This window comes from Nipponia nippon, unplaced genomic scaffold, assembly GCF_047370975.1.
Source record: "Nipponia nippon isolate SJK-2023a ecotype South Korea unplaced genomic scaffold, ASM4737097v1 scaffold_3, whole genome shotgun sequence".
Taxonomy (NCBI): domain Eukaryota; kingdom Metazoa; phylum Chordata; class Aves; order Pelecaniformes; family Threskiornithidae; genus Nipponia; species Nipponia nippon.
This window is the reverse complement of record NW_028262347.1, coordinates 96,122,533-96,147,929: the sequence shown is the minus strand read 5'-3', so window position 1 is coordinate 96,147,929 and position 25,397 is coordinate 96,122,533. Positions and strand designations below refer to the sequence as shown.

Below are 25,397 nucleotides of genomic sequence, written 5' to 3'. Positions count from 1 at the left end.
TGACTTCTCAGGTCAAGAACTAGATGTCAAGAGCAGTACTGCTGGAAGAAAGCTTGTCATTGATCTTTAGGATTTGTAGTGCTTTATAAGCATCGATGCAATAAGGGGTTTGATCTTGACTGATTATCCTACTGTAAGAATGAGAGTCTCATGCCTGAGAAGTCAGAGCTCTGACCACTGGGGTTACATTGCTGTACGCAGGAAGGTTGGGGAATAGCAAAACTGCCATGTCTGTATTCCCAACAGGTCAATTAGAATTAGCAGTCCATGCAGTTAAAAACCTGATAAAGTCACCTTGGTCCATCTCATCTCCAGATTTTATGTTCTCATATGATCTAGGATGGGAAAACAAAATAGAAAAAAACAAGTGCAGATAAAGCTCAAGAAATTACACTGCTTTAAAGAAGTTGATCTGACATTCTCAGCAAAAAGGCACAATCGTATCTACACTGGCACATTCCCAAAGAACTCATGCCAATTCCAGTATCTATTGCCTTTGTTTGTTAAGTACTTTCACCTTACTTGGCATTTTAGAAATTTTAATAACCAAATATAGCCACAGGTCTAGTTGTATTACCTTCTCTTCACCCGTCATCATCCAATTTGCTGGATGAAGACTTGCTGAAAGACTGATTATTTTCAGACACATTAAACACATGGTATGGAAACAATTGAAATAAAATCTGCTGGAAAAACACATATGTAACGTATTTGACAATCACTCCTTTTATCCAAACTGACACATTAAAGTAGCTGCAGATAGTATTTGTTATTCCAAGAGAACTTCTGCTTATTTCTCCAACACTAATTTCTATGGATTCTTTTAATCCAACAGAACCTGGCAAATCTTACATAACTTATATTTTTCATTATCTTCAACATAAAACGCATGTAGTTCCATTAGAGCTCACTGCTTCTGTTCCTAACAAGGAAAATACTTAGTAAATTTAATATGCTCTGATAAAGGCTAAACATTCAAGACAGTAAGTATTTTACTTATCACTTGGAAGACAATCTAAGACTTCCCTGTATTTCTTGAGAAAACTTAAGTTTGACAGGAAAGAAAAACTATATCAGTTTATTAGAAAAGCAAATCCCATGAGTTTCTCATTGAGAAAAAATACCACCCATGCTCTAATTTCTGACCTATATTCATTCAGGTATGAGGATCATACAAGTTTGCATAACCAGCTCAGTTCCAAATGATACTCAATATATTTCTCCTCCCCATACCTTTAAAAAGGTAGGGAATAAATTGTCATCTGTTTTTCTTATGGGAACAGAGGCTAGGAAAGAGTAAGTTACTTTGGCTCACACAGCAGGCCAAAGCAAGTGCCGAACTCTGTGTGGATCTTTCATTCTCATACTTTAAACATTGCACTATCATTCCCCAATGTGTAATTCTTTGCCTTTTTTGGTAAGTCACAAAACTATCCTTTTCATCTCAACTTTTCAGCTTACCTATTGAGATTTTAATATTCATTATCTCTGGTTATTCCATTTTTATACCTGGAATTTTCTGTCTTTCTGCAATGTAAGATTTATTGTCCTCCTCAGTCAAATTCTTTTATTCTTTACTTGAAGTCTCAGGTGTTGACTTACACCAGCATAAAACAATCAAATGATTCAAAGTTGGTATTAACACAGGGCACTCGGTGTTACTTACTTTTTTGTTTAGTTCTTGAACCTCATACACTATTTGAAAGATGTTTTCTTTTACCTTATTCATTGTGCAGAACCTAGCCACACAACTAAGCCTTAATTTTTATGAAATGTTAAAAATTATTTTAAAATTTAAGTCCTGAGGCAGTGTGCTATATTCTGATATGACTTTAAGACTCATACACTCTGGGAGAGAAAAAAGGTGATGAGAGTACAATGTTTTGCCAAATAAGATATCTTTTTTCTTTTAGTTAACAGGCCCATTAATTTCTTTGACTTAAAATAACCTTCACTGAATTAGCCACGTAATAAACAAGAATAAATTAAGCCTAAAACTAAACAACACTAATGGACTTGCATTACAAGTATGGGTTCACTGGTAGGTGAGGCGTAAAGTATACAGGGGAAACAGAACAGTGAAGGAGACCACCTTCTTTTTCCTTCCTTCTCCTCTATTACCTTCATGAGGTATTTGTCACATGAGGAAGAACTTCAATTTCTGCTTATATAAATAAATGTAACATTGGGCTATATAACTGCCACAATGCTAATGTAGACTATAAACCTGAGATGAAGATATAGCATACACTCTGTTCAACAAAGTTTGTGTCTAATGATAACTGTGAACCATCTAAAAGCATACATTATTTAGATTGCCAGTTAGTTTTCCTTTACTAAAGACAAACACCAGCTTATCTGAAAAACTAATCTGATAAGACAAAACAAAAGAAATCAAGATAAACTTTTACAAGTTCCATGACGATTTTAACTCATTTAGTCAGATGACAGCAATATAACACTCCTTTTGAAATCAGAAAATCTGTTACCAATGATGTCCAGAGGCATTACCTTACCAATATTTCAAAATAAGCTTACCTTCAACCTACTGACTTTCAAAGGAAAAAACAGAAGAGATGAAGTAGAACAGATAAACTAGACATTATCTTGCCAACATTGACAAGATTAGACAATAAATAATAATCAAGAAAAACTTCAACAGCACAAAATCTTCAGCTTTTTAATTAAAAGAAATGTTTATCTAAATCAGATTCTGTGGCAGTGCTGAGGGTTTATGGCAGCACCTGCAAACTGTTCTCATGTCAACTGCCAATATCCCTTGGATGCTCCTCACATCTTGGACACCACTAGGCCCATCCCACCCGTGCTCCTTAAGGTGTCCACTGCTCCCACATCAGCACCAAGTAACGATGACAGCAACAATGCCGCCAGAAGATATTCCAGGATACATAGATTCCGTCTGTTCTGTGGTTTTGCCACAACTCCATAAGCTGGCACTTATGTCTGACACTGCATGGCTATACATTTAACATGACTGCCATATGGCCACCTAAACACCATATATAATGTGACTTTAATGAACTCCAGCATTTCCACAGAAGGACATTATTAATAAACAAAGTCATTTAACTAGAAGACAGACCAAAAGGACTGGAAAATATCTAACCTTTTTCTAAATGCAGTGTTTTCAAAAATTGTTCAAATGTGCTCAAGATGGGACAATTTAATTAAAACAGAAGTATTTCTTATTCTAACCTATTTTCCCATTCTGAGATTCCTCGGGGATGAGCCATATAACAGTGACTTTTTGCACTGGATCTCTACATTCAGTGGGCACCATGAACAATATTGAGGTCTGTGAAAGCTGATTAAGAAAATCACATACACATTTTTAGCATCCAGCATAAACAGTGATATATTTTTTTTTTTTTTTTAGGAAATCCGTAATGTATTGAAAAATATCAGCCAATGTACTCCTGAACTTCTCTAATGAACAATGCCAATTTCAATTGTACCAACAAACTTGAGAGGCAATTCTTAATTCCTTTGTATCTGGGCTTCATCCACCAACATCTTTCACAAAGGATTAAGCATTCAAACATATTTTAACAATATGGATTTGCATAACCAGCCTTCCAAAGTGGAAGAGGATAAAGTTGATTTTGTCAACAGAAATGCAAACAAAAGCACTACAGAAGACTAGTATTCTCTAGTTCATAAGAGCTTAAATGTTTGTTATTTAAACAATGCACACTTTGTTTATGTCAACAACTTCTGATTGTCAATTGAGCATCAAAGCAAGAAAAAACTGGTTTGCAGTCTCTGATGCTGTGATTCCAGGCTGTTAAGATCTTAGGTATAATTTTCAGCCAGGCAGCCAAGGCCACCAAGAGTTGCAATCAATTTCAATTTTAAATGTTTTTTCAAACAATTCTTAGTTCACTCCTGGCAAACCATACTTTCTACTATCTGTTGTTTGCTGTGCTGACAACAATTCTCTGAAAAAATAGTGTAATTTCCAGGAGATAAACTGACTAAAGTACTTTCTTCCCCTCCTAACCCTATTTAAGGGAACAAAGCTTGCACACTCATAGTGCATCTGTGAAGGTTTTTATACCTGTATACCAGTCAGCTTTCCCATTACTAGCTTTTTTCATCAGCTAATTTCACGTTTAACAGTTAGATGGGAATCTCAAATATATTGGGTTCAGTAATTGTATCATCCCCTCTTTTGCCTTGTAAACTAGAAATGAGGAAAAACCAAGCAAAAGCTAAATATTATTCCACAAAGACAAAAACAGCTGCTTTAACAGATTCTCACTGATCCAGGAACTGAGAAAGGAAAAGCCTTCATATTGACCTGCAAAAGCCTTCACTTCACGAAGGGCCATGTTGACTGAAAGGTCACTGAAATCAGATTAATTTGTTACAGACTTCAGTAAGCTTCAGATCAGATCCACAGCCTCCAGACAAAGTTATTTTTTGTCCTACCCATTTGAAAACCTGAAGTGGCATTACAAGAAATAACTGTTACAAAAAGTGTATTTTATATTTCTCAGTTATATTACCTGGCAATGCCTATTAGTAATATATTGACAGTAACAGTACCAAAACATGTCACAGAAATTTTTTGCATATCTATAGGCTGTCTAAAGAGATGAGGACATTATCTTCTGTATACATGAAGAGCTTTTTATATCTCTTCTGTCACAGAGCTGAAGTAACCAGTTGGCAACCTCAGTCATCATGCACAGCAACAACATAAACAGATGGAGACGGGAGGCCTTTAAAGCTGATCAACATAAGCACCACCACTTTTCATGGCAATCAAAACTGTATTTACTCATGAGGTAGTTATCAGAATTTATTCAATATTTTCTGATTTCTGCAGCAGAATAATTAACATTTTAAAAGCTCAGGAAACCACCCTTGACACTTTCTCTGAAACGCTGGTCGATTAGTCCACTTATTGAAGGTTTTTCAAGTACCTTTCACTGAGAGAATTAGGAAGCCCTGCCAAATTTACATTCTAGAAAACAGCTTAATAATTCTATTGCCAGAATTGTAAAATAAGAACGATATCTTGTTGCAGAAGTTCTGGAAAAGTAAAAAATCTTATGATTGTTTAAATAATAAATTTAAATATTCTTTTACTCAGCTACTGATTGTTTTTGTAGCAATGCCTCAAGTATTAAAACCAAGACTCTCACTTTAGACTAGCATTTCCTAAAGAAAGTCCCTACTAGGCTAAATCTACCAACTTCCTACTTTACTTGTACACTTATGAGTTTCATTCCCTACTTTTACAGTGCTATAGACAAGCAAAAAAGTTACTATTTACATATGAACGAGATGTTAGCAGCTTATACTTGAATTTAGCAATCATGAAAACACTTAAATTTAATGCAAAATAATACATAAAAATAATGCTAAATAATGAGACCACAGGTACCTAAGCACCTCACTAATAACACAAAGCATTGGAAACTTTAAAGTCTTTATCTCAACAGCAAATAATCCAAATACTTCTTCTCCAACTCTGCAGTATTACAGAAAGCACATCTCAGATTTGCAGCATGTGCAAATCTAACTTTTGCAGTCTACCTGGAAAACCACCAAATTCAAGTTCTTTTGTATCAAGGCAAAGGGAACAAAGAAAGAAAACCTGCCAGTCTGCTCTCTGGCTTTGGTATGGCTGAACACAGCTGAAGCTACTTATAAAGGAAAATTATCTCACAGACCTCAGTTAAGGGATTCGTAGCTCTTTACCAGAATTTTAAATTCAGCTGGCTCCCCCTTAGCCTCCAAACAATTACATCTAAGTATTGGTACCTTATGCTGCCAGTGAAATGGCTTTTCATCAGCTTTAGTCTCTAGTTGGTTGTGAAGAGATAACCGAAATGAAGATTTCTAGTCAAGTGTTCATTTTGTAAAAGTGCTTATATAGACATGTTGCAAATTAAAGGAATCTTCTGGGATTCACCTAATTCATGTGTTGCCTGTATTGGCATCTTGTAGAGCCAGTCCTCTAGCAACACTGAAGCTAGACAACTGTGCCACACTTCTCATTTCATCCCTGTTATACCATGTACTGGCTTGGCACAAAAAGGGAAGAATATAACCAAGAAATGTGGCACTTGGAGTAAAATAACTTATTTACAAATTTGGAATTAAAATTAAGCTCGGATTAATCATTCCTTAGATTCTTTAGGCTATAGTATATTTATTTTATTAAAATATACATATTTAAAAGAACACATGCTTTATCAACATTGCCCCCCATTATTCTGAAGACTGAATGCTGAATGTTCCTGCAGATAAAGAAACAGCCGTCTCTACTTTCACATACCATGCCAAAAATAACTATACGTGAAGTTTTACTTCAAAGCATTGTGAAGATGGAAAATGTGATCCATAAAATTTGAGAATATCTCAAGCTAATGACCTGCAAAAGCAATAGATTGCTATTTGGTAGTATGTTAGCATCCTTTGGCACAATATGCAGGCAGCTCCAGTGCAGTAGGATTACTGTGAAGCCCTACATACTTGCTGCCTGTCTGCATACCCTCTATTTAACAGACATGCACAGGATCTCATCCAAGAGGAACATGAATAGGACTACAGTTAGTATTCCTGACAGATTTATACCCTCCCATTTGCCCAGTAACTATTATTCAACCATCCACAGATGTGTTAACTCAGAGGCTGAACAGTTTTTCTTCAGCAACAGTTTGGGATAAGGCAATAACCCCAGCTCTCAGCTATTCAGTTACACTACCAAGGTCTACATAAAGCAATACAGCATAACACTTAAGTCCTAGAAAAATAAGCATTTTTGCAACTTCTGGTGAAATGAGGAAGGGAAACAGTTGCTCATACAGGCAATTCAAATGGGAACAAGAACTTGCTTCAATTTGTGTAATATTTTAAATCATCCTACTGGGCTAGAACCTCAGTTTTACGACTTGCCACGTTATTTCTGGAATCACTAGGGCAAAAAAAAGTCTTCATATGTAAATGTTACCAATAATTGGACTTTATCTCAACCAATTCTTTAAGCAAAGGGTAAGAACTGCCAAATGCTTCATGTGATATGGCTGACAGCTTAAAATGAAGCTTGCTGAAACAACTGTAATTCCACTTGCAGAGTATTTCAAAATCCATTTTCTGTTCCCAGAAGAAAATTTGTTTACCACAGAAAGGCATTAGTTCTCTGCCCACTGTACAGATCAACTTTCCTCCTGAGCATGTTGTCTAATGGATGTTCAGACTCTGAAGCCTCTGAACTGGAAGCAATCTCAGGGTTAGCCTGGATTCAAAAGGGCTTAGCCAGACAAGGGGCAGAGTTATTCAGAGCCTTGTGAGGATCCCTAATTTCCAGCTTCTCTGCTCTCTCTCACCTACTTTGGTGAGCTGGTAAGGAGACTGGGAGGCAAACTGGGGACAGCTATCCTAGCTTCTGAGAGAATCCAGTACCAGTACATCCTAGGAACATTGTAGCCAAATTGATAGAGAACATTAAGCTGAACCTGACCTTTTAATTTTAATAAAAATATATTTCCATTTATGACACCACTATTAATGATGTCAGACACAGGAAAAAGATTATCCTAGTCACCTACATATTCTCAAATAGTTAATACTTCATATAATATCATGGATTAAAGCAGGAAGTACTGGATTCCTGTCTGAGAGCACTTTTTTCAATAAAACTTTAAAATTTGACACATAATAAATTTGACTCCACTTGCTATGAAATTGATAATTTACACCTTAAAACTGTGGATTGCTTTGGTGTTCATTATTGTTCTTATATAAAATAAAAAAAATCTGTTAAAGTCTTATATAAAGATGTTTTAGAAGCAGCTTAGGAAATTAGATCAACTTGTTTGTCTCCCTCACCTATACTTCACAGATTTTAAATAAAAACTTGTACCAATCTGTCATGTATACACAGTTAAATATGACCTTGTTGCAGAGTCCATGAATCATACAGACAGCTCCTACCACACAGGTACACAAGTTTTCTCTACATATCTCTCTCTTCAGATGCAGGTCTAAGACCAACATTCAGTATGAAACTAACAAAGTTAGTGAAACTTCTGGTTGTGAAGACAAGAAGTTAGTTACCTTTGCATCCATCCACGAGATTTTTTTAAGTGATGCTACTCAAATGTGAATCTTCGAATGGCACCCCATATCCTATACAAGAACAAAGAACATACAGTTAACCTTTCATTATTGCAATTACCACTTTCATACCTGCTAGAACTCATTCTAAAGCATGTGAATTTTAATTTCCTCTGACAAATAGATTTTGCTTCAACTGCTTACCACTTACCATATAAATATAAATATTTAAAGACTAAGAAATTTAACATACTGATTTAGTTATTCTTAGCATACAGCTTGTTGAATATTTTGCTGAAATCCAGTCTTGTTTAGAAAAGAGGGCAGCTATGGTGCTGCCATTACTCCAAATATAATTGTGTGACTGAACCCACTGAGAGATCCATTTTGTTCCCACACTGTCATGTCCCATACTCAGTCACAAATACATTCACAAATGCATACCGCAAACAGCCTGATACTGCAAGCAGCTGCTAATTGAGTTAAGCTCGTAAATTAGAGATGCCACAGCTGAAGGCAGGATAGCAGCTAAGCATGTTAACCTTATTTTGATCTAAGACTACACACTTGAGCAAACTGGTTAATCATATTTTTCATTCAACCTTTCGTGTCATGAAATAGTATTCCAAATCCCCTACAGAACCAGGTGAAAATAATTAGCTGGTAAGGACTAATTGCCACAATACCTTTCACCACCTTCTTTCCTACACATTTACAAAAGTTAAGAACTTGTACAGAAGTTGAGCTTTAGCTAATAAGAACCTAGAGATGATGAAAATCAAACAGTAGCTCAAAACTGATACAGCCACCAAGAACACTGCAATTCTGTGAACTGAAAATGAACACCACAATAGAAGTTGTCTCTGAACCAGTATGGACAGAAAAACATAATTCAGTAAGTTTGTTTCTGAAGCCCTGTGGGAACACCCAAATAACAAACTGCCTTAAGAACAAGCTCCTTTCTTGCTTTTGTTTCCATATCACTTACTATCAAGGATTTTTGTTCTCTAGACTATGGTTATAAACCGTCCTCATTACAGATAAAAGTATCCTTATGTCCTTATGACAACTTCTGAGGAATCTTAAGATAGAGAAACAACATGAAATCAAGACAAAACTTAAATATCAGTTGCCTGAAAAGTTTATGTGTATTGAAAGAGTATGTGACTAAGCTTCCTGCTGACAAATACACACAAAAGTTATGTTACTTTCCCACAAGCCTTGCAGCACAGCCCTTGGATGTCCACAGTGGTTAGAGAGATTCCCACAGGGATAAAGCAACTTCCTGGTTATTCCTGCCCTGAGGGCACTGGGCTCCCACATGTCTAGCAGAAAAAACAACCCTGTATTTTCCAATTAGCAGTCCAATCCTACAGAAAGCAAATAAATCACTTATTTCTTCTAACGTGAACCCGGTAAAAGTGCTGCAACACATTATCTCCCACGTTCTGAAAGCAGATCTTACACAGTTTAAAGCAATATTCTTAGAGATGTACTCAAAAGTCTGAGCTACGTAAAAACCAACTCCCCTTAATGGACCAAGGCCCAGTAAAAGGCAACACACTACCAATGTAACACCTGACTAGATAAAGCAGCTGTGTTAGCAGCTTGACTTGAAGCCTTTGTCCCCTCTTGACAGAGCAGTCAATTAAACACATCTGGATAAGACAGGTCTTCCTAACAGGCTCCCTTCAAAAGGGGTCTTCACACAAACTGTATTTTCCCTGAAGAATTTTGTATGCTGCACTGTGGAAGCACCCTTGCTTGTACTTGTACTCGCGGTACGAGAGGCCACGTTTTTTACCCAGCAGAAGGACAGCGGGCGCCGGCCGGGCCGGGCCAGGCCAGGCCAGGCCTCCCTCACCGGCAGCGCTACAGCAGCCCTGCCGGGCACAGCGCAGGGGAGAAGGCGCTGGAAGCCGGCCAGAGGCTCACGGCTGGGCTGTGGTGAAGGCTACGCGCCCCGGGCTCTTCACCAGCAACGGCGCTTTCCCAGCGCAGGGCAACGGAGCGGCGCACAAGCCGAAGAGCACCGCGCCAGCGCGGGACGGCGGAGCCCAGCCCTCCGCCCGGCAGCGGCCGTTAACCGTCACCCGGCGCGAGAGGCGGCCCGCGAGCGCGCCGGGACCCGCAGCTCCACGAGAGGAAAGGGAAGCGATCCTGGCGGGAAGCGGCGGCGAGGCGGGGCCGCCCGCTACGCGCCTGCCCGCCCCTTCCCGCCGCCGACCTACCGAAGCCCGCGGGGGAGCGGCCATTAGCGCCCGCGCCCTCCTCCGCGCCCCAGCCCCGCAGGCGAGGCCGCAGCACCGGGCGGCAGCGGCTTCGTGGGGCGGGGGGCGGGGCGGGGGGCGCGCGCTGCTCCAGAGCGCATGCTCGCCCCGCCCCTCCCCGCCCCGCGCGAGGCTCCGCCCGCCGCGCCCCCTTCCCCTCAGCGAATCCCGGCGGGGGCGGGGCGGGGCGGCGGGGGCGCAGGCGCAGTGGGGAGGCGCGGCGCGTTCCTGCCCCCCCCCGCGCCCCCTCCGTCCCCCGCCCGCCCCTCCCCCACCCTGCGGCCCTTTAAAGGCGGCGGCGGCGGCACTTCGCGCCTCTGGTGGCCGCAGTGCCGCGCCGGGCCCGCAGCCGCCTCCCTGTTCCTCCCGTCTGCGCCCGTAGCGGAAGCGCCGGCGGTCGCCGCCATGTACCGCTACTTGGGGGAGCTGCTGGCCTCCCGCCTGGCCGCCGGCTCCGTGCTGGCGGGCGCGGAGCCGGGCGGGCCGGTGGCGGCGGCAGCAGCAGCAGCCGGGGGGGCAGCAGCGGCGTCGGCATGGGGCGGGGGCCGGTGCCCGCGGCGGCACTACTGCGAGGCGGCGAAGAAGGAGGACGACCCCAACTTCTTTAAGATGGTGGAGGGGTTCTTCGACCGCGGCGCCAGCATCGTGGAGGACAAGCTGGTGGAGGGGCTGCGCACCCGCGAGAGCATGGAGGACCGGCGCCACCGCGTCCGCGGCATCCTCCGCATCATCAAGCCCTGCAACCATGTGCTCAGCGTCTCCTTCCCCATCAAGCGCGACAACGGCGAGTGGGAGGTGATCGAGGGCTACCGGGCGCAGCACAGCCAGCACCGCACCCCCTGCAAGGGAGGTGAGACCCCCCGCACTCCCCCGGCCCGCGGAGGGCCGTGCGGCCGGGCCCGCGGCGGCCCTCCCCCTGCCCGGCCCTCCCCCTCCCGCCGCGGGGCGGGCGCTTCCCGCGCCCCGCTCCCTGAGGTACCGCGGGGGCGACCGTTAAGGACCGTTGCGGGGAGGCCGGGCGGCAGCCTCCCTCCGCCGCCTGCCGCGCCTGATTTCCCAAGGGAAGGCAGGGGCAGCGCGGCCCTGCGGCGGCCCGCTGCCCCCGGTCCCCGCGGGTGTTCTCCCAGATCGCCTAGGTGCGAGGTCCGGCAAGGCGAAGGGTGCGAGGGCAGCCTGCGTGGCTGCTCGCCGTGACTCAAGCCTCGGTGGTGGCTGCTGGAAAGCGCGTGGAAGCCCCACGCTTGAAGTCTCTGCTCTTGAGCCGGGAGCTGGAGAAGCTGTCCCTTACCGCGCTGCCTGCTGCGGTCGTGAAACCTGAGTGCTCACCCGGAAAACGTCAGTAGAGGAAAATAACAGGTTTTCCCAGTTACCGGCTGGATACTCAGGAAAAGCCAAAAGTGATTTTTCTAGGGAACGCTGACTTGGTGTAGGTGAGGCCAACGGGGCATGCCTGTGCAAAGGGACCGACCGGGAGGGTGAATCCCACAGGAGCTGAGCGGAGCTGAGCTCACGTGGGATCAGCTCTGATCTCAGAGGAATCAAACTCCCTTTTAGTCCGGGATGGATGGCATTTCCTTGAAAAACAAATACAGCTGTCCTTTAGCATAACTTATTCAGGAGCTCTGATCTTTGTGGACAGTTAAGTATTGGAGACCGTTTCAGGACTGTCTCAAACCAGAGCTTCTATAGTCTGTAAATACATTTCTTCAGCATAGACCAGCTTTGTGGTAAATAATGAAGGTTGCAGAAAGCAAAGTTTTCTCTGTGGTTTCTTATCGATGAAGACCTCTGACTTCTAGAATAGAGTAGGAAGGGTGTTCTTAGGTAAACGTGTTCGTGATAATCAGTTCAGCTGGTGTGTATATAAGGCATGGGAATTTTTCTCTTTGCAGTACAAATAATCTGTCCTGTGGATGTGGTTCCTAGCTTTCCAAAATTAAATATGTAGTGAGCATCCTGTGACATGTTTAATTCTTACCCAGAAAAGGCTAACTCAGAATAACTCCTGGTGATTATGTGGAACAAGAGTTACCAGCATCAGACTTAGTTGTAGCTGGAGTATGGCTGAAGCTTACTTTGTGTGGAGCTACTGTTTCTCTGCGATTGCTATAATTTCTTTTAAAATACTGATGGTTGTTACACTTCTGTTTTGTCACTGCTTAGGTTGAGTTGCTTTCTGCTGCTGCTTCCAAGAAGTCCTTTTCTGTACAGCCTGTGTTACTGTTAAGATCCCTGCTTTCATAACAAAATACAGTTCAGTGGCAAATGAGGTAACAAGATAGTATTTAACATGATAACTTCTAATATTTCACATTAGTATTCCTCAAAACTGAAAGAATTAATGTTTTCACAACAAAGAATTATAAAATACTCTGCACATGAACAAAAAACACCAATTGAGTGATACTTTATATTCTGATACCTACATTTCTAAATCCTCAACAAAATTTCTTGATTTTCAGTAGCATTTGTTATGCCTGTCTGCCTTGACACTGGAGCAAACACTGGAGTATTTATGGCAAGTTACAACTGTAAATTTCTAGGCAGTTGGAAATGACAGCTAAAGAACTAATACTAAGTCTCAACAGCTTGTCCCTTTCTTCCTGTGCCACTCCCCACCCCCCATGGGTTTAGGGAAGGAATTGCAAATGATATTTCCTTTCCACTCGTTTCAGTGTAGTGATCATAAATGGATTTCACCTTCTAATGCTCTCTAGGAATTTGCATACTATCAGAGGACAGATCTGGCTCTGTAGTAAATTTAAATGGGACGTGTGATAAGTACAGATTGACTGCTTGAAACCTGCTATGAAAAAACGTGGGAGGAAGTAGAACATTTCTACTTAAACTGCAAAGAAAAGGGGTGGTAAAGGTATTTCTGCCTTTATGGTACATTGGACCCACTGGAAATGGACCAACAACTTGAGCTTCTGTCTAAAGGTGATTTTTAAACTAGAATCCTAGTAGATTCCCTGGGGGGGGTGGGGGGTGGGGGCGACGACTGCAAAGCCCAGTGAAATACAACTCAAACTCCATAATAGTATGATATGGGAAAACTTGCTGAAGTGAGTGTCTCGCACTCTGTGGAGTCCAGAGTCTGATGCAAGTAATTCATACCAGCAAGAAACACCAAGGGACTTAAGGCCACCTTTTAAAAGAAGGGGTGAGTTGGCATGGGGAAGGCTTGCAGAGCAGTAGGAGGAACACAGCTTCCAGACCTTTTCAGGTGCAGAAGTGTGAACTTTAACTTTGCACTTACTGAAAATTAAAGTTTGATAAAATAAGGTTCCTCATCCCAATTTACTTTTAAGGATCTGTGTTTGGTACTAAGAAAGAGATAGCATTTAGTTACTGCTCGGTAATCGCTAGCAAGTAGGGATGCTTTGTCATCTCTGGCATTCTTTTAAGGACTATTGTACCTTAAATGTTCATCTCTTGTATTTCTTGAGGTTTACATGTTATATCAATTGTAATCAAATTTGGCTTTACATCTTTAAGTACCTTTGCAGAAAAAGTACATGGTATGCCCATTTATTACTTACTAATGAGCTGAAGGATAAGACGCTGTTAAAAGAATATTAAATACTGTTCTGTATGCAGATTAGACAAATGATCAAAGTGCACTTTCAAGTATGAAAGTACAGAATTCAAGTATGGAATGCAGGAAAGCAAATGTTTTTAGATCTTCTAAAGGCTGTCTTCCTTTAATTTTGTTCCTCATTTCTTTTTATACACCCATACCAAAATACTTTATTAGTGATTGTATGTTACTTCTGTATACTGTTTTTGTGTATAAGGTCATTTAGAGATTTAACCGTGAACTAATGAAGAATTTATACTGTAAATCAAATAAAAAAATCTTGATTTAAATGCTCTAAACCTGGAAGACAGCTCAATTACTTGAGGAAACAGAGACTAAATAAACATTTGAATTATCTGCACTTTAGCAGCACCTTCTGTTTCTACTAAATGTTTTTAGCTTAATGTTATAGCAGTTAGATATGTTCCTTCTGTCGCAGATGTCATCCTCAATTTCTTTGCCTGCTCGTTCTCTTCTAGGGTGAAACCTCAACCCCTGCTTAGTAGTCTAGCCCAAATCTGGAAGGTGCCAGACTTCTTAATGTGAGGTTGTTCTTTATGGAGCAAGTTTAAAACTCACATGTGCCTGCAGATGATACCTGCCAGTAGAAATGCAGCAGTTCCTTGTCTACTAGTCCTTCTGTACCTCTTCTCTGCTGTCTTCTCTGTTGCCTGCAAGTAGAAATTACTCAGCAGAGTGAACGCCGGAAGAGGCTGTTTTGAAAATAAGGCTCTTGACAGGATGGATGACTGTGGCCTGATACAGAAATGGAATGGCAGACCACATGGGCCGGGCTGGATGAGGGCAAATTCAAGATCAGTCTTGCGTGTTTTGCATAGGCAAGCTTCTACACCTTGGTGGGAAACTTGACTGTCACATTTCTATTCAAGAAGTACGATGCTCTTAATACCGTAGTTCTAACAATCTGAAGCGTAGTTAATAAAAAATAGGAAGTTATTTAATGGCTTATCCTACTCTCTTCTCTCCCCCCAAAACAGGTGTAGAAACACAAGTCAACTTGATTGTGTTGGACACAGTTGTTGCTGCACAGTAGTGCAGGTGATTCTTCATTGGGTCAAGAGAAGATCTTTTCAGGAAAACTGGCACTAAGTACTGAAACACGCTTTCTTTTCAGTTTATAGCTTGTGGATTTTTTCCACCTCATCAAGAGAACCCAGAGCTAACATTTCTTGTTGCATCCTGTGGTGCTTACCTATTTAATTGTTGTAGAAATGAATCCTTAATTCTACTTCGCACATTGCAAGCCTTTGCAACTCAAGACGGTGGTGATTCTTTTTCTTTTGGTGTGCTTCTCTTCTGTGCTTTAGGAATCTTTATGGAAGGGTCATGAATATACCCATCTAAGTGACAGGCCTCGCAGTATGTCCAGCATGCAAGTCCAGGTTTTAAATTCTGCAGTGTAACTGTTTGCTAGAATGGAAAATTAGTTAGAAGCCTCCTCATCCCATTGAGAACATAGAGATAAGCAGTTTTCTTGTGTGTTGGAACTCAAGTTGCTTACAGTCCAAACTTAGTATATATGACTGGACTGATGCTGCATGGTAGCTGAAGTAATGCTGTGGGTCGGATCACTCTTTCCCTTGCTTACGCGGTGACTTGCGTGCTAGCGGCCAGCACTAACAGGAAACCACAGCTGCTCTTGTTCACTGCACTGACAGCTGCCTAAAGAACTAAAACAAACCAAACAGGGTACAGGAAATGAGATGGCTGAATACAGATGACTTTATTGAAAAATACTCTGGCCGTTCCTACTTAAAATAATGAATCTTTGTAAATAATTTTATCAAGTTCTATGAAAGGCATAAAAGTGGTTAAGCTGCTTTTTCATGTGGTTGCTGACAGCTGTTTTCATTAATAGGTCGGTTTCAGAGAATAGATTAGTGAAAATAACCAATGTGCAAATATGAATAAGCTTATTGAGTTCCTACCTGCTTAGTAGTGTGGAAATGACTCCATGTTTGTTAGGCAGCATTTACTGTGGGGATAAAGCTATTAAGTGGTTTTAAAACTTTTTAAAGCCTTTTCATGTTAACTGACTCTCCACCAGGTCTGTTATCAATAAAAACAAATGAATCGGGGTTGGGAAACAGCCTAAGCTTTTGCTTATGTTCACTCAAATTGCCTTAACCAAGTCTCAGTGGCTTCCTCAGTTCTGAAAGGCTTTAACACCATCTTTAGTTCCAAGCTGGATTTAGTCTGACTTTCACTTACATAGAGATTTTGAGAAACTTTGTCATATGTTACTTCAAAGGTCATTATCTGTACATAAAGACAGATGATTCTTACTTCATTTGCACAGTTGACTTGGGGGTGAATGAATCTGATTTCCTGTGTGGTGCTGCTTTTGCTGGTTAGTAGAAGGAACTATTCTGCATTACAAAACTTTCCTATCTTCTGGTTTTGGCTGCTTTTCTCCTGCCTGTCAGGGTTTATCCTCCCCACTTGACTTACGAGTTCACGTTAATGAGCTTCTTACTGCATAAAGTGACACTTATTCACGCTGTCCTTGCCGCAGTTTCCCAATTGCAGAGGTCTAAGGCTGATGCTAATCTCAGTGCCCAGTCACCAAATAGCCTCTGTTGTACACATTACCTTGTCTAAAACAGTATGCATACATCATGATGGTCACCTTAAGAAGAAGATTTACATGCAAGAGTTGTACCAGTACAGTCCTGCGTGTTGTCTTGGCTACTGTGACATTGGTTTCTCCCCTTTGCAAGTGAGGGAAGTAAGAAGTAGTGCTATAAGGTATCTTCACGTCAGCAGAGCTCTGTTTATCCTGGGGTTGTATTGGTGGCTTTGCTTTTTTTAAGTCATGAATGAATGAAAGTTCTGAGGTTGTGTCTTTGGCCCAGGGGTCTTAGAGAGTAAGACATGGAAATGTAACCTAGGGACCATGCAACAGAATGAACTGTAACATAGACCATCTGTAACCTGAAATAAACCATGGAAACTGAGCTAACTTCAAAGGAATAGGAGAGTTTTACAGAAAAAAGGGTAATTGGCCTAACTGTGGTAACACTTGCAGTGTTACAGCTAAAGCTTATATGAGTGCCTTATTTTTATAGGTTTCTGTTATTGTAGAGCATACCTAATTTTACAATTAGTACAACAGTGGATATATGTTTAAATTGCAGATTGAAAAAACAGGACAAGGAATGGGTGTCCTATGCTTTTGCTGTGCTTTAATAAACTAGTTGCAATTCTCGGTGAACCATATCTGTTTTGTGTTTTACCTCTGATATTCTTGCAGGAGTCTATGCCTTGTTCTTTTGGCTATGAATCTTTTCAGTCTCAGCTTTTTCATATAATCAGCTCATATTGTTTGTGCAGTAGCCAGCTTTGTCCTTGATCTTAAATAGTTGTTTTCCCTTGCTGCTGTTGGCTCCTTGTCTATTTATAGAGAGATCATACCTCTCTCAGCATTGGGCTTTCTGGATAAACACATGTTGGAGAGACTGAGGAGGGGAATCTCTTGCATGGTAGTGTCCCTTCTGTTCTCTGGGTCATCCTAGCAGGTATTCTTTGTTGCATGAATTGCAACAACTCCACCCTGTTAAGAAATAAACTCTTAGGCAGAGCATGGAATTTGCCTGCTTCATGTCAGCACTACGGTGGCTTATTGTTTTGTGGCTCCTATGGCATTTGGACTACCCAGGGCCAACTCGTGTGTTATTTCCGCCCTCTGCACACACCCATGTGCATGGTATTAATATCTGCATGGAAGCGGTGTTACTGCATCTCTCTGTATCAGTCTGTTGACTGCAGTTTAATGAGCAACCTAATCCTTTAGGCAGGGTTGAGGTAGTTCTATAGGTGAGACTATTTCATAGCTATATTCTAAGTGCATGAATTCAGGTAATATGTGCTTGCTTGGTGGTATATTAAATTTGTCATAGTTGCATTTAAAACACAAGATCTTACTAATGCACCACTTTTTTTTAATATAGAATATTCTTGGCTTTGCTCTGCATGGGATGAACTAATAACATGTATATGTTTAAGTATATTTCAAATGTAAGTACAGCTTATTAAAAGTATGCAAGAAGTGGTATACTGAAGTATTCTGTCTGGTTGAGTACCTTAATGGTCACCGAATAGATACTTCTGGTTAAATCAGAATGGCGGGATGTGTCCATAGGGGAATCTCTTTGTTGCCCCAGGTTGTAGCTGGCTAATGCTGTGTGGGAAGAGATAAATATTTTTCTCCTCTCTTGGCAATTAGTGAATTGAATTTAGGAGTGTTGTTGTTTTCCAGCACCGAATTATTCATCTTGCTTTGTTAGGTTTGTCTGGAATTTCTTAGTCTTCAATAATTAAATTTGTCATTGTGTTGCTTGCCATACTTTCCAAATGGTTAAATAAGGCTAAACAGTTTCCTTATAGGGAAGGCTGGATTGTTTTTCTGGATTTAGAAAAATGTACTTGTTCTGAAAGAGCCTAAGGATTGCTTGGGACATCGGTTCCTACTGTGTTAAGTGTCAATGATTACACAGAGTTTGATAGTAATATAACCACAGTCTTGCTTACTTCCCAAATGTAAAAATGTTAAAGTTCCCCAAATGAAAATGTTATAATCCAGAGTTAAAACATTATGGAACTAAGACATTACAATAAATGCTGGAGCTGATTTATGGATTTTGTTTGGGGATTTTGCTGAATAGTTTGAACAAGGTGAGCACCTTTACTGAAGCTCCTTTAGAATCTGGATGTAACGTCAGCCTTTGGACAGGGTCAGGCAAGCTGTTAACCCACAGAGCCACTGCAGAATCCAGTGCTGCTAATTGGGAGATTAATATGGCTGTAGTCAGTCCTAAAAAGTTTCAAATGAGATCACGAAATCTGTTTTGCTGAGTGCTGTATGGATAGTGTAGGATAGCTGCTGCCCTGTAATGCTTGTTCTGATGAGCAAGCGTTTTGCAAATAGAGGTGAGCCAAACAAATGCACCATCTTAACAAGAATTGTCATCTGTAAAGGACCCAAATTAGTTTCAAAGATCAAAAGATGATCATAACTAGAAGAAAACACTGAAGTCAAAGCAGGACAAAAGCCTCAGTTAGATATTAATAATTCAGACTGAGATGCATATCTGTTCCAGGTTCTGGGGAAGTTGGGGAACTTACTAAGATTTGCAAGATATTTAGTGCAGGAAGAGTAGTTTACCAAGTGTTTTGCTCTGAACTGTTACTATGGCAACTGTTTAGTTTTGAGATGTCTTTGAATACTTCACGCTCATTAGTGGTGAGGGCATGCATAGATACTACCACTTAAGATCACTGCACTAGAAGATCAGGAGATAATTACACTAACTTGCCTAAATGTAGATTTTTTTTTTTTTTTTTTTAGCCATACTAGAAAGGCAGTAATTGTCCTTGAAAAGTTGGTGGTTCTGTACACCATGTTTTCTAAGGAAGCATAATAAACGCACTGAACATCACGGAACATACTGAAATCTGTACAACGTAAAATCTAGTAGGAGGTATAGCCAGTTTTCTTTGAAATCAAGATCTTTGTTACATGCCTGTTAGTACACTCCTTAGTACAAACCTGCTGATTAAAATGGTAACTGACCACTATTATTATAGAATCCAAAATACAGTCTTACTGATAATTACTATGTTGGCATTTATTTAAAAAATACTGTGTTTCAAGTGCTTTGCTACCTCCATTTGGAAAAGTGAAAATTAATCCATAGCATCTATCTAAGAAGCTAAGCTTAAATCATGAGCAAATTTTACTTTGGCCAAAGCAATTATTGGGCTCAGTGCAAGAGGTAACTGGGTGAAGTATAATATCTCCAAACTACAGATCGTAAAAAAGTTTTAAATGCATAGACACTGCAATGTGATGATAAAGCCTTCTCTTTGCACTGACTAGTAATGAAACAAAATTAAAATGAGAACATTTTCTCATCTAGAAGGTCTTGTGCATAGAAAAACAAAGTCTCTCAGAGTACTGTTTAACTTCTTGGGGTGTGGCAAGGAAAGAGAATTCTCTACTAGAACAAGAATTTGTATGTTTTCCAGTGAAAAGTATTTTCCATGGCAGTGAGTCATACTGTAACTTGAGGCTTTCTTCAAACTATTTTTTGTAGCTAGTTTGCTGTAAAAGTCACAAGTTTCCAGAGACTTACTGGGTGGGACTTGCCAGAGTTTAAAAAAATTATAATCTTGCTATGTGACTTTCATTTGTTTATGTATTAAGAATCTTTAAAAAAAAAAAAAAACCAACAACAACAAAAAACACCCTTAAAAAACCCACAACTGTGTATATGGTCCATTTTTAGTCTCAGGCTATTGAATGCATAGTGATACTGCCAAAAGAGCCATACAAATGCGTGGCAATACTCTCCTCCTGCCAAATTAGAAAGCTGTCAAACTAAATTTCACTGATGTCCAAATAGAATATAAATTAAGTCTTTTATCTTTGTGCATCCCCTTGCAGATGGAGTGTACAGCATTCTCAGATGCCTGCCTCTCATCAGTCCTAACAGTGTAGCACAAATAACTTCCCTGTCAAGAGGTGGGCCTCCTGTAGAGTAATTACAATTCCTGGAAAACGGTAACTGGCCAAATTGTGAAAAGGAATGAAATGTTAGCACATCTTAAATATTATCCACTCATGCCACAGAAGGCAAAAAATCATCACACCTGTCAGGAAAGCTGGAATCCACACCTTGAACTATGCCTGACACTGTAATAGAAGTTTTTAGCAGATAAACTGGAGCAAAGTGGCTAGTGAAGTCAGCACAGCTCTCAGAATTGACTAGTCTCCCACTTAAGAAGATAAAGCCAGCAGACAAGCCATGTCAATTACAGCTCTTTAAAAGGCTAGAAAAGAAGCTAAATCTTGCTCAAAAATATAAAGTTGTCCAGAAAAGGACAGTTTCAGCCTGAAGTCTAAAAGGTTTCCCTATTCTGGTACATGTACATGGGTGACAAAAAAGCATCTCAGCTGAAAGCCTTTCAGTACTTTGTTAGTCTTGGGGCTTTTTCCCTCCTTCCCTTGGTATGAAAGTGTAATATTTGTTACAGTAAGTTTATAGTAACCCTTGGCTGTAATACAAGGAAACTGGAGATGTAACTGTTTTGCAGGTGTTTGAATCTTCTAGTTAAACTGTTGCTTGTTCACCTTTTCAGATCCAATCTTCAGTATGATATGCAGAAGAGGCTGCTCTCTCCTTTTACATTTTGCTTCCCTGTTAAAACTGTACAAAATAACTATCCCTAACTGTTTAGCCCACTACTGCTTTCCATATATCAATAAACAACATTTTGTGTGCCTGCAGGAGTACAGTTATAGCAAACCTTCTTTGTGTATGCAACTTGAAGTTTGAGTAAATATATGGGTTGAATAAATACACAGTGACATAGTGCAGCTGGGGGTGGAGGGGCAGAGTTCATTTCTAACCAGCACAGATCAGGGCTTCAGACCTGGCTGGCTTGACCAATGCTCAAATGAGACCTGTCCCCAGAGTACCTTGCTCAGCCAAGAGGGAACAGTGTCCCCAGGCAGGACAGTGAGTGCCGTAGGTGATGTTTGTTCTTGCGCAGGGCTGGACAGAAGGAGGAGGATCAGAGTAAGAAGTGTTAAAAAGAACATGTATGTTGTAACTTTGACTGGTCTGTTGGGCTCTGATAGATTCCACTTAAATTTTGAATATTACTTCCTGTGAGAAGGTTCTTGAAAGCCCAGACATTAACACCTTACAGCTACCTAAGTCAGAAACTAATTAGTTTGCTTTTGGAGACCACCCTTCCCCTGTATACACACTAAATATAAATTCTGTTCTGTGGAGGCATGGTACTTTCTTTTACTGATTGAACTCACATAAGAAATCAGCACTTGGCCCTCAGCTTTGAGCAGCACTTGGTTCCTTTGAAACTGGGATTGTTTCCAGAGCATTCAGGAATGGCTTTCATAGCAGCACAGTGCTTTAGTTTGGATAATGTATGCTGGCCTTTTTTCGCTCCTGAGGACCTGAATATGGTCTCCTCTTTACATAATAGGAAATTTGTGGTGCCTTGTCCTAGCATCTAAAGGACACTCTGTGCCTGCTACAAACCACCATGCAACTTGGCACAACCAACAGCCAAGGATTTGGGGAGTAGAGGTGGGGATAATGAATTCTTCATGGCTCTGTTACATGCATAGTGATGTAGGAGAAACTTTGATAGAAGCTAACATAGCTGTAGGGTTGTTTTTTTTTTTGCTGTGGCCATATGACTTTGGGCACTGTGTTGATCTTAAATGTAATGTTTAGGATTCTGTAGTTCTGTATATGTGCCCTGTCAGTTTGGTTAAATACTTTCTACTCTGCAACTACCTCCAGAATACATGAATTTTTAACTTGGAGTTCAACCAATTTATTGGACAGCTAGAACCCTGTTTTTAGAAGACTGGTAAGAGTCAGGCAGATCTCCCTTCCTTTGTGTCATCATTTTCCACTCTGTTTTGAACTGCTTTGATGGCTGGGATAACCCATTTTGCATCTGAGCTGCAATCAGACTGCAACAGTTTGAAGTTGCATCTGCACCATGTGTCAATACACACTTGCAGTTCTGCTGAATGACTCAGAGCAGGGAATGCAGGTGTGAGCTGGCTTCCACGCGGGTGTGGGATGGGTGGCCTAGTCAAACTCACTGGGGTAGAGTTATTCCATCAAAATGTTTTGAACAAATTTGAATTAGTGGAGTGGCTTGATGCTTCCTGTTATGTGGCTGTGCCTAGCAGCCAGAGTTCTGAAGCTACATATGGTTTTGTTGGACCACAGCCAACGTATTGCAAGGCTCATAACTTAATGGGAGCTTGGATTACTCTAGCAAAGAGATCTTGATTATAACTTGTAGTGATAAGTTATGTTCAGGAGCGAAGTTCATCTTGTATATATAATGAACAAAGTCTGAAGCTAAAGATCTTATGGGATGCTGATGAGCTTTATCAGCCTCTTGGAAACTCTACTCTGAGTTAACTAACAGCTTGGCTCATCTTTCTCCAAAGGAATATTCACTTTTGTTCCAAGGTTGAGTGCTGCTGTTAAACTACTTAATAGAGAATTGCTGAAGTCTTGAATTTCTGCTAAGTAAATGAGAGATATTTAAGTGGGAGAATGGGGGATTGTTCTTTAAGCTTTGGAGCAAATAAGTTGATAAATTACATAGTTGCATGTTATAGGCGGCTGGTCTAGAATTAACTTTCCCAATATATAAATACCTGTGAAATTGTTCAGTGAATTCCTTTTTTCCTCATGTGTCTTTTGCAGGTATTCGTTATAGTTTGGATGTTAGTGTGGATGAAGTGAAAGCCTTAGCATCTCTAATGACATACAAATGTGCTGTGGTTGGTAAGTGGTGGTTTTTCAAGCAAGGATACAATCTTTAATTTCAATCAGTACTGATGTAATTTACAGAAAAGCATCTAAAGGATTCAATTAAGTTTTAGACAGTAATCTCTGACTAAAATCTGTAGCAAGATGGGAAAAAATATATAGTGACCAAAATAATAATACATGTTCCCTCTGCTGTTACTGTACACACTTGAATAAAGTTATATTTTCACTTGAAAAGTCCAAATTCTGCTAGTTACCCCCTCCTGTAAAAGTACTGCTCTTGAACTCAAATCAAAGCATGACAAACTTGGATTAGGAGGGGGCTAATTTTAGGGGAACAGATGGAGGCTGTAAAGGATTCAGGCAGGGGAGCTGTGGAGAGAGAAGGATAAAATTCCTTTATGGGTCATAAAGAAGAATATTTCATACACGGCTGCTAAATTGTAGGGGAGTTCGGAGAGAATCTGCACATTATCTATAAGAAAACAAAATACTTATTGATGTATATAGAGACATTTCACTTAGGACTTCCAAAGTAAAATTTTTTGCGCTAAACCAGTAAAACATAAGCTGTAAAACTTACTGTTTCTACAAGTGCCAAGTACAAGAGCTTGAAGCATAGAAAATTTAAATCATTAACTTCTGAGTTTCAAAGACCATTTTCAAGCTGCCCTTGAAAGATTTCCCATTTTTATAGTAGTACCTGTATGAGATTATAGCTTATGCTTGTAAAGCCCTAAATGTGGCAAAATCAAATTCACTGCTAAAATCAAAGATATAATTCCTCACACATTACTGATGCATTCTGCCTTTATTGTTGAAAAAGTAAAATGATTTTCCTTTGCATTCTTGTAGATGTGCCATTTGGTGGGGCAAAGGCTGGTGTCAAGATCAATCCCAAGAACTACACAGTAAGCTTAATCATAGATAAAAATTCGGTTACCTGCAGTACTGAAGCCAGCCAGTTAAAAAAGCTCTTCTAAGAGCATTATTGACCACTTTAAACTTCCTGCCACTTCTGCCTCTGTAAAGGCTGAATTTAGCTTGTGCATGCAATAGGTAGGAAAAGAATTTTTAGAAGGTGTGTGTTTCAGAGGTGGAATACTTCAATTATTTAATTCATTACTTTTTCTCTTAAAGTCAGAAGACTACAAATAATTTGGAACCTGATTATTTTTTAAGTTGATACTGTTAATAAAGGCTTAAATTAAATTACTCTTAGAAAAAAGTTAATGTTTTTGTTTATTTTGACAAATAGTTTTATGCTCCATTAAACCTTTCTATGCAGTGTTCCAGTGCGAATAATAACTAACTTGGCTTATACAAAGTTTACTGCCGGCTTGCCTTCTTGCCCTAATTAAAATAACTTGTACAGAACGGCATACTAGAATACGTAACAGATATTCTAAGCTTGACACTCCTGTAAGGATTTGTGTGAAGTCGTTCTACCGTGTTGATTACAGAACCAGCAGGCCAGCTATTGCTGTTGCTGGTTATAAATCTCTCACATAGGATATCAGATTTGTTTGCTGGAAATCTCTGCCACGAGCACAGGTCGTTCTTCCTGTGCCACAGTCCTGACTTGTTGTGGATCAGAATGTACGGAAAGAAAGCTGGATGTTTCCTTGTGCTGCCTGAGTACCAAGGGTCTGTTAGGGAGTGGCATATAAATTATATAAATATATGAATCATCCCTTTTTCTAAAAGAAAAGGGTACATGTTTATATGCCTGTACCTACCTATAAGAAAAGGGCATAAGTTCTAGGAAATATTCATAAACACTAATGATTACTTGTGATATTTATTGCATTTTCTCTATAGGACAATGAATTGGAAAAGATCACAAGAAGGTTTACCATGGAGCTGGCAAAAAAGGGCTTTATTGGTATGTTGTGCAATTTACTATTAAAATCTAGGAATCTGATTTATTGTGCATTGACAGTGTTCACTAGATAGTATGCTTAAGTAACTGTATTTTTGAGAGCTGTAAATAATTTGGATATAGAACTTTCAGCAAATAGCCTCAAGAATTGAGTCATTGCATCTTCAGGCATTTTAAAGGGAACTGTGTCTTAACTTTTTTCTGGTGGCTGTTCTGCTATGAAT

The 25,397-nt window shown here is 40.4% G+C and overlaps 2 protein-coding genes and 1 long non-coding RNA gene across 12 annotated transcripts in view; 2 read left to right on the top strand and 1 right to left on the bottom strand.

Moving 5' to 3' along the window:
- Window positions 1–10,534, bottom strand: part of SHLD2 (shieldin complex subunit 2) — a 57,679-nt gene extending 47,145 nt beyond the window's left edge. For 6 of the 9 annotated variants that reach the window (XR_015706472.1, XR_015706473.1, XR_015706474.1 and 3 more), the window contains exons 1-2: window positions 10,323–10,529; window positions 8,092–8,163 (exon numbers count right to left, since the gene is read on the bottom strand). The gene's annotated coding sequence lies outside the window, so the exon portion shown is untranslated. Of the gene's footprint in view, window positions 1–8,091; window positions 8,164–10,322 lie in introns of all 9 variants that reach the window. The other 3 variants (XR_015706470.1, XR_015706471.1, XM_087765587.1) reach the window with 2 other exon arrangements.
- A 133-nt stretch (window positions 10,535–10,667) lies between these two features.
- Window positions 10,668–25,397, top strand: part of GLUD1 (glutamate dehydrogenase 1) — a 30,878-nt gene continuing 16,148 nt past the window's right edge. Inside the window, exons 1-4 of the mRNA XM_087765605.1 lie at window positions 10,668–11,211; window positions 23,226–23,306; window positions 24,147–24,202; window positions 25,113–25,176. Coding sequence (XP_087621731.1) covers window positions 10,767–11,211; window positions 23,226–23,306; window positions 24,147–24,202; window positions 25,113–25,176 — 646 coding nt within the window. The 5' untranslated portion in view covers window positions 10,668–10,766. The remainder of the gene's footprint in view (window positions 11,212–23,225; window positions 23,307–24,146; window positions 24,203–25,112; window positions 25,177–25,397) is intronic.
- LOC148054782 (uncharacterized) lies at window positions 11,228–23,219 on the top strand. 2 transcript variants are annotated; one of them, XR_015706477.1, is made up of 3 exons: window positions 11,228–11,791; window positions 12,525–12,631; window positions 14,421–23,219. It is a non-coding gene; the product is annotated as an uncharacterized LOC148054782 (long non-coding RNA). The 2 variants fall into 2 exon arrangements; XR_015706476.1 differs by having other exon boundaries at window positions 11,228–12,631; window positions 14,421–14,833; window positions 14,940–23,219.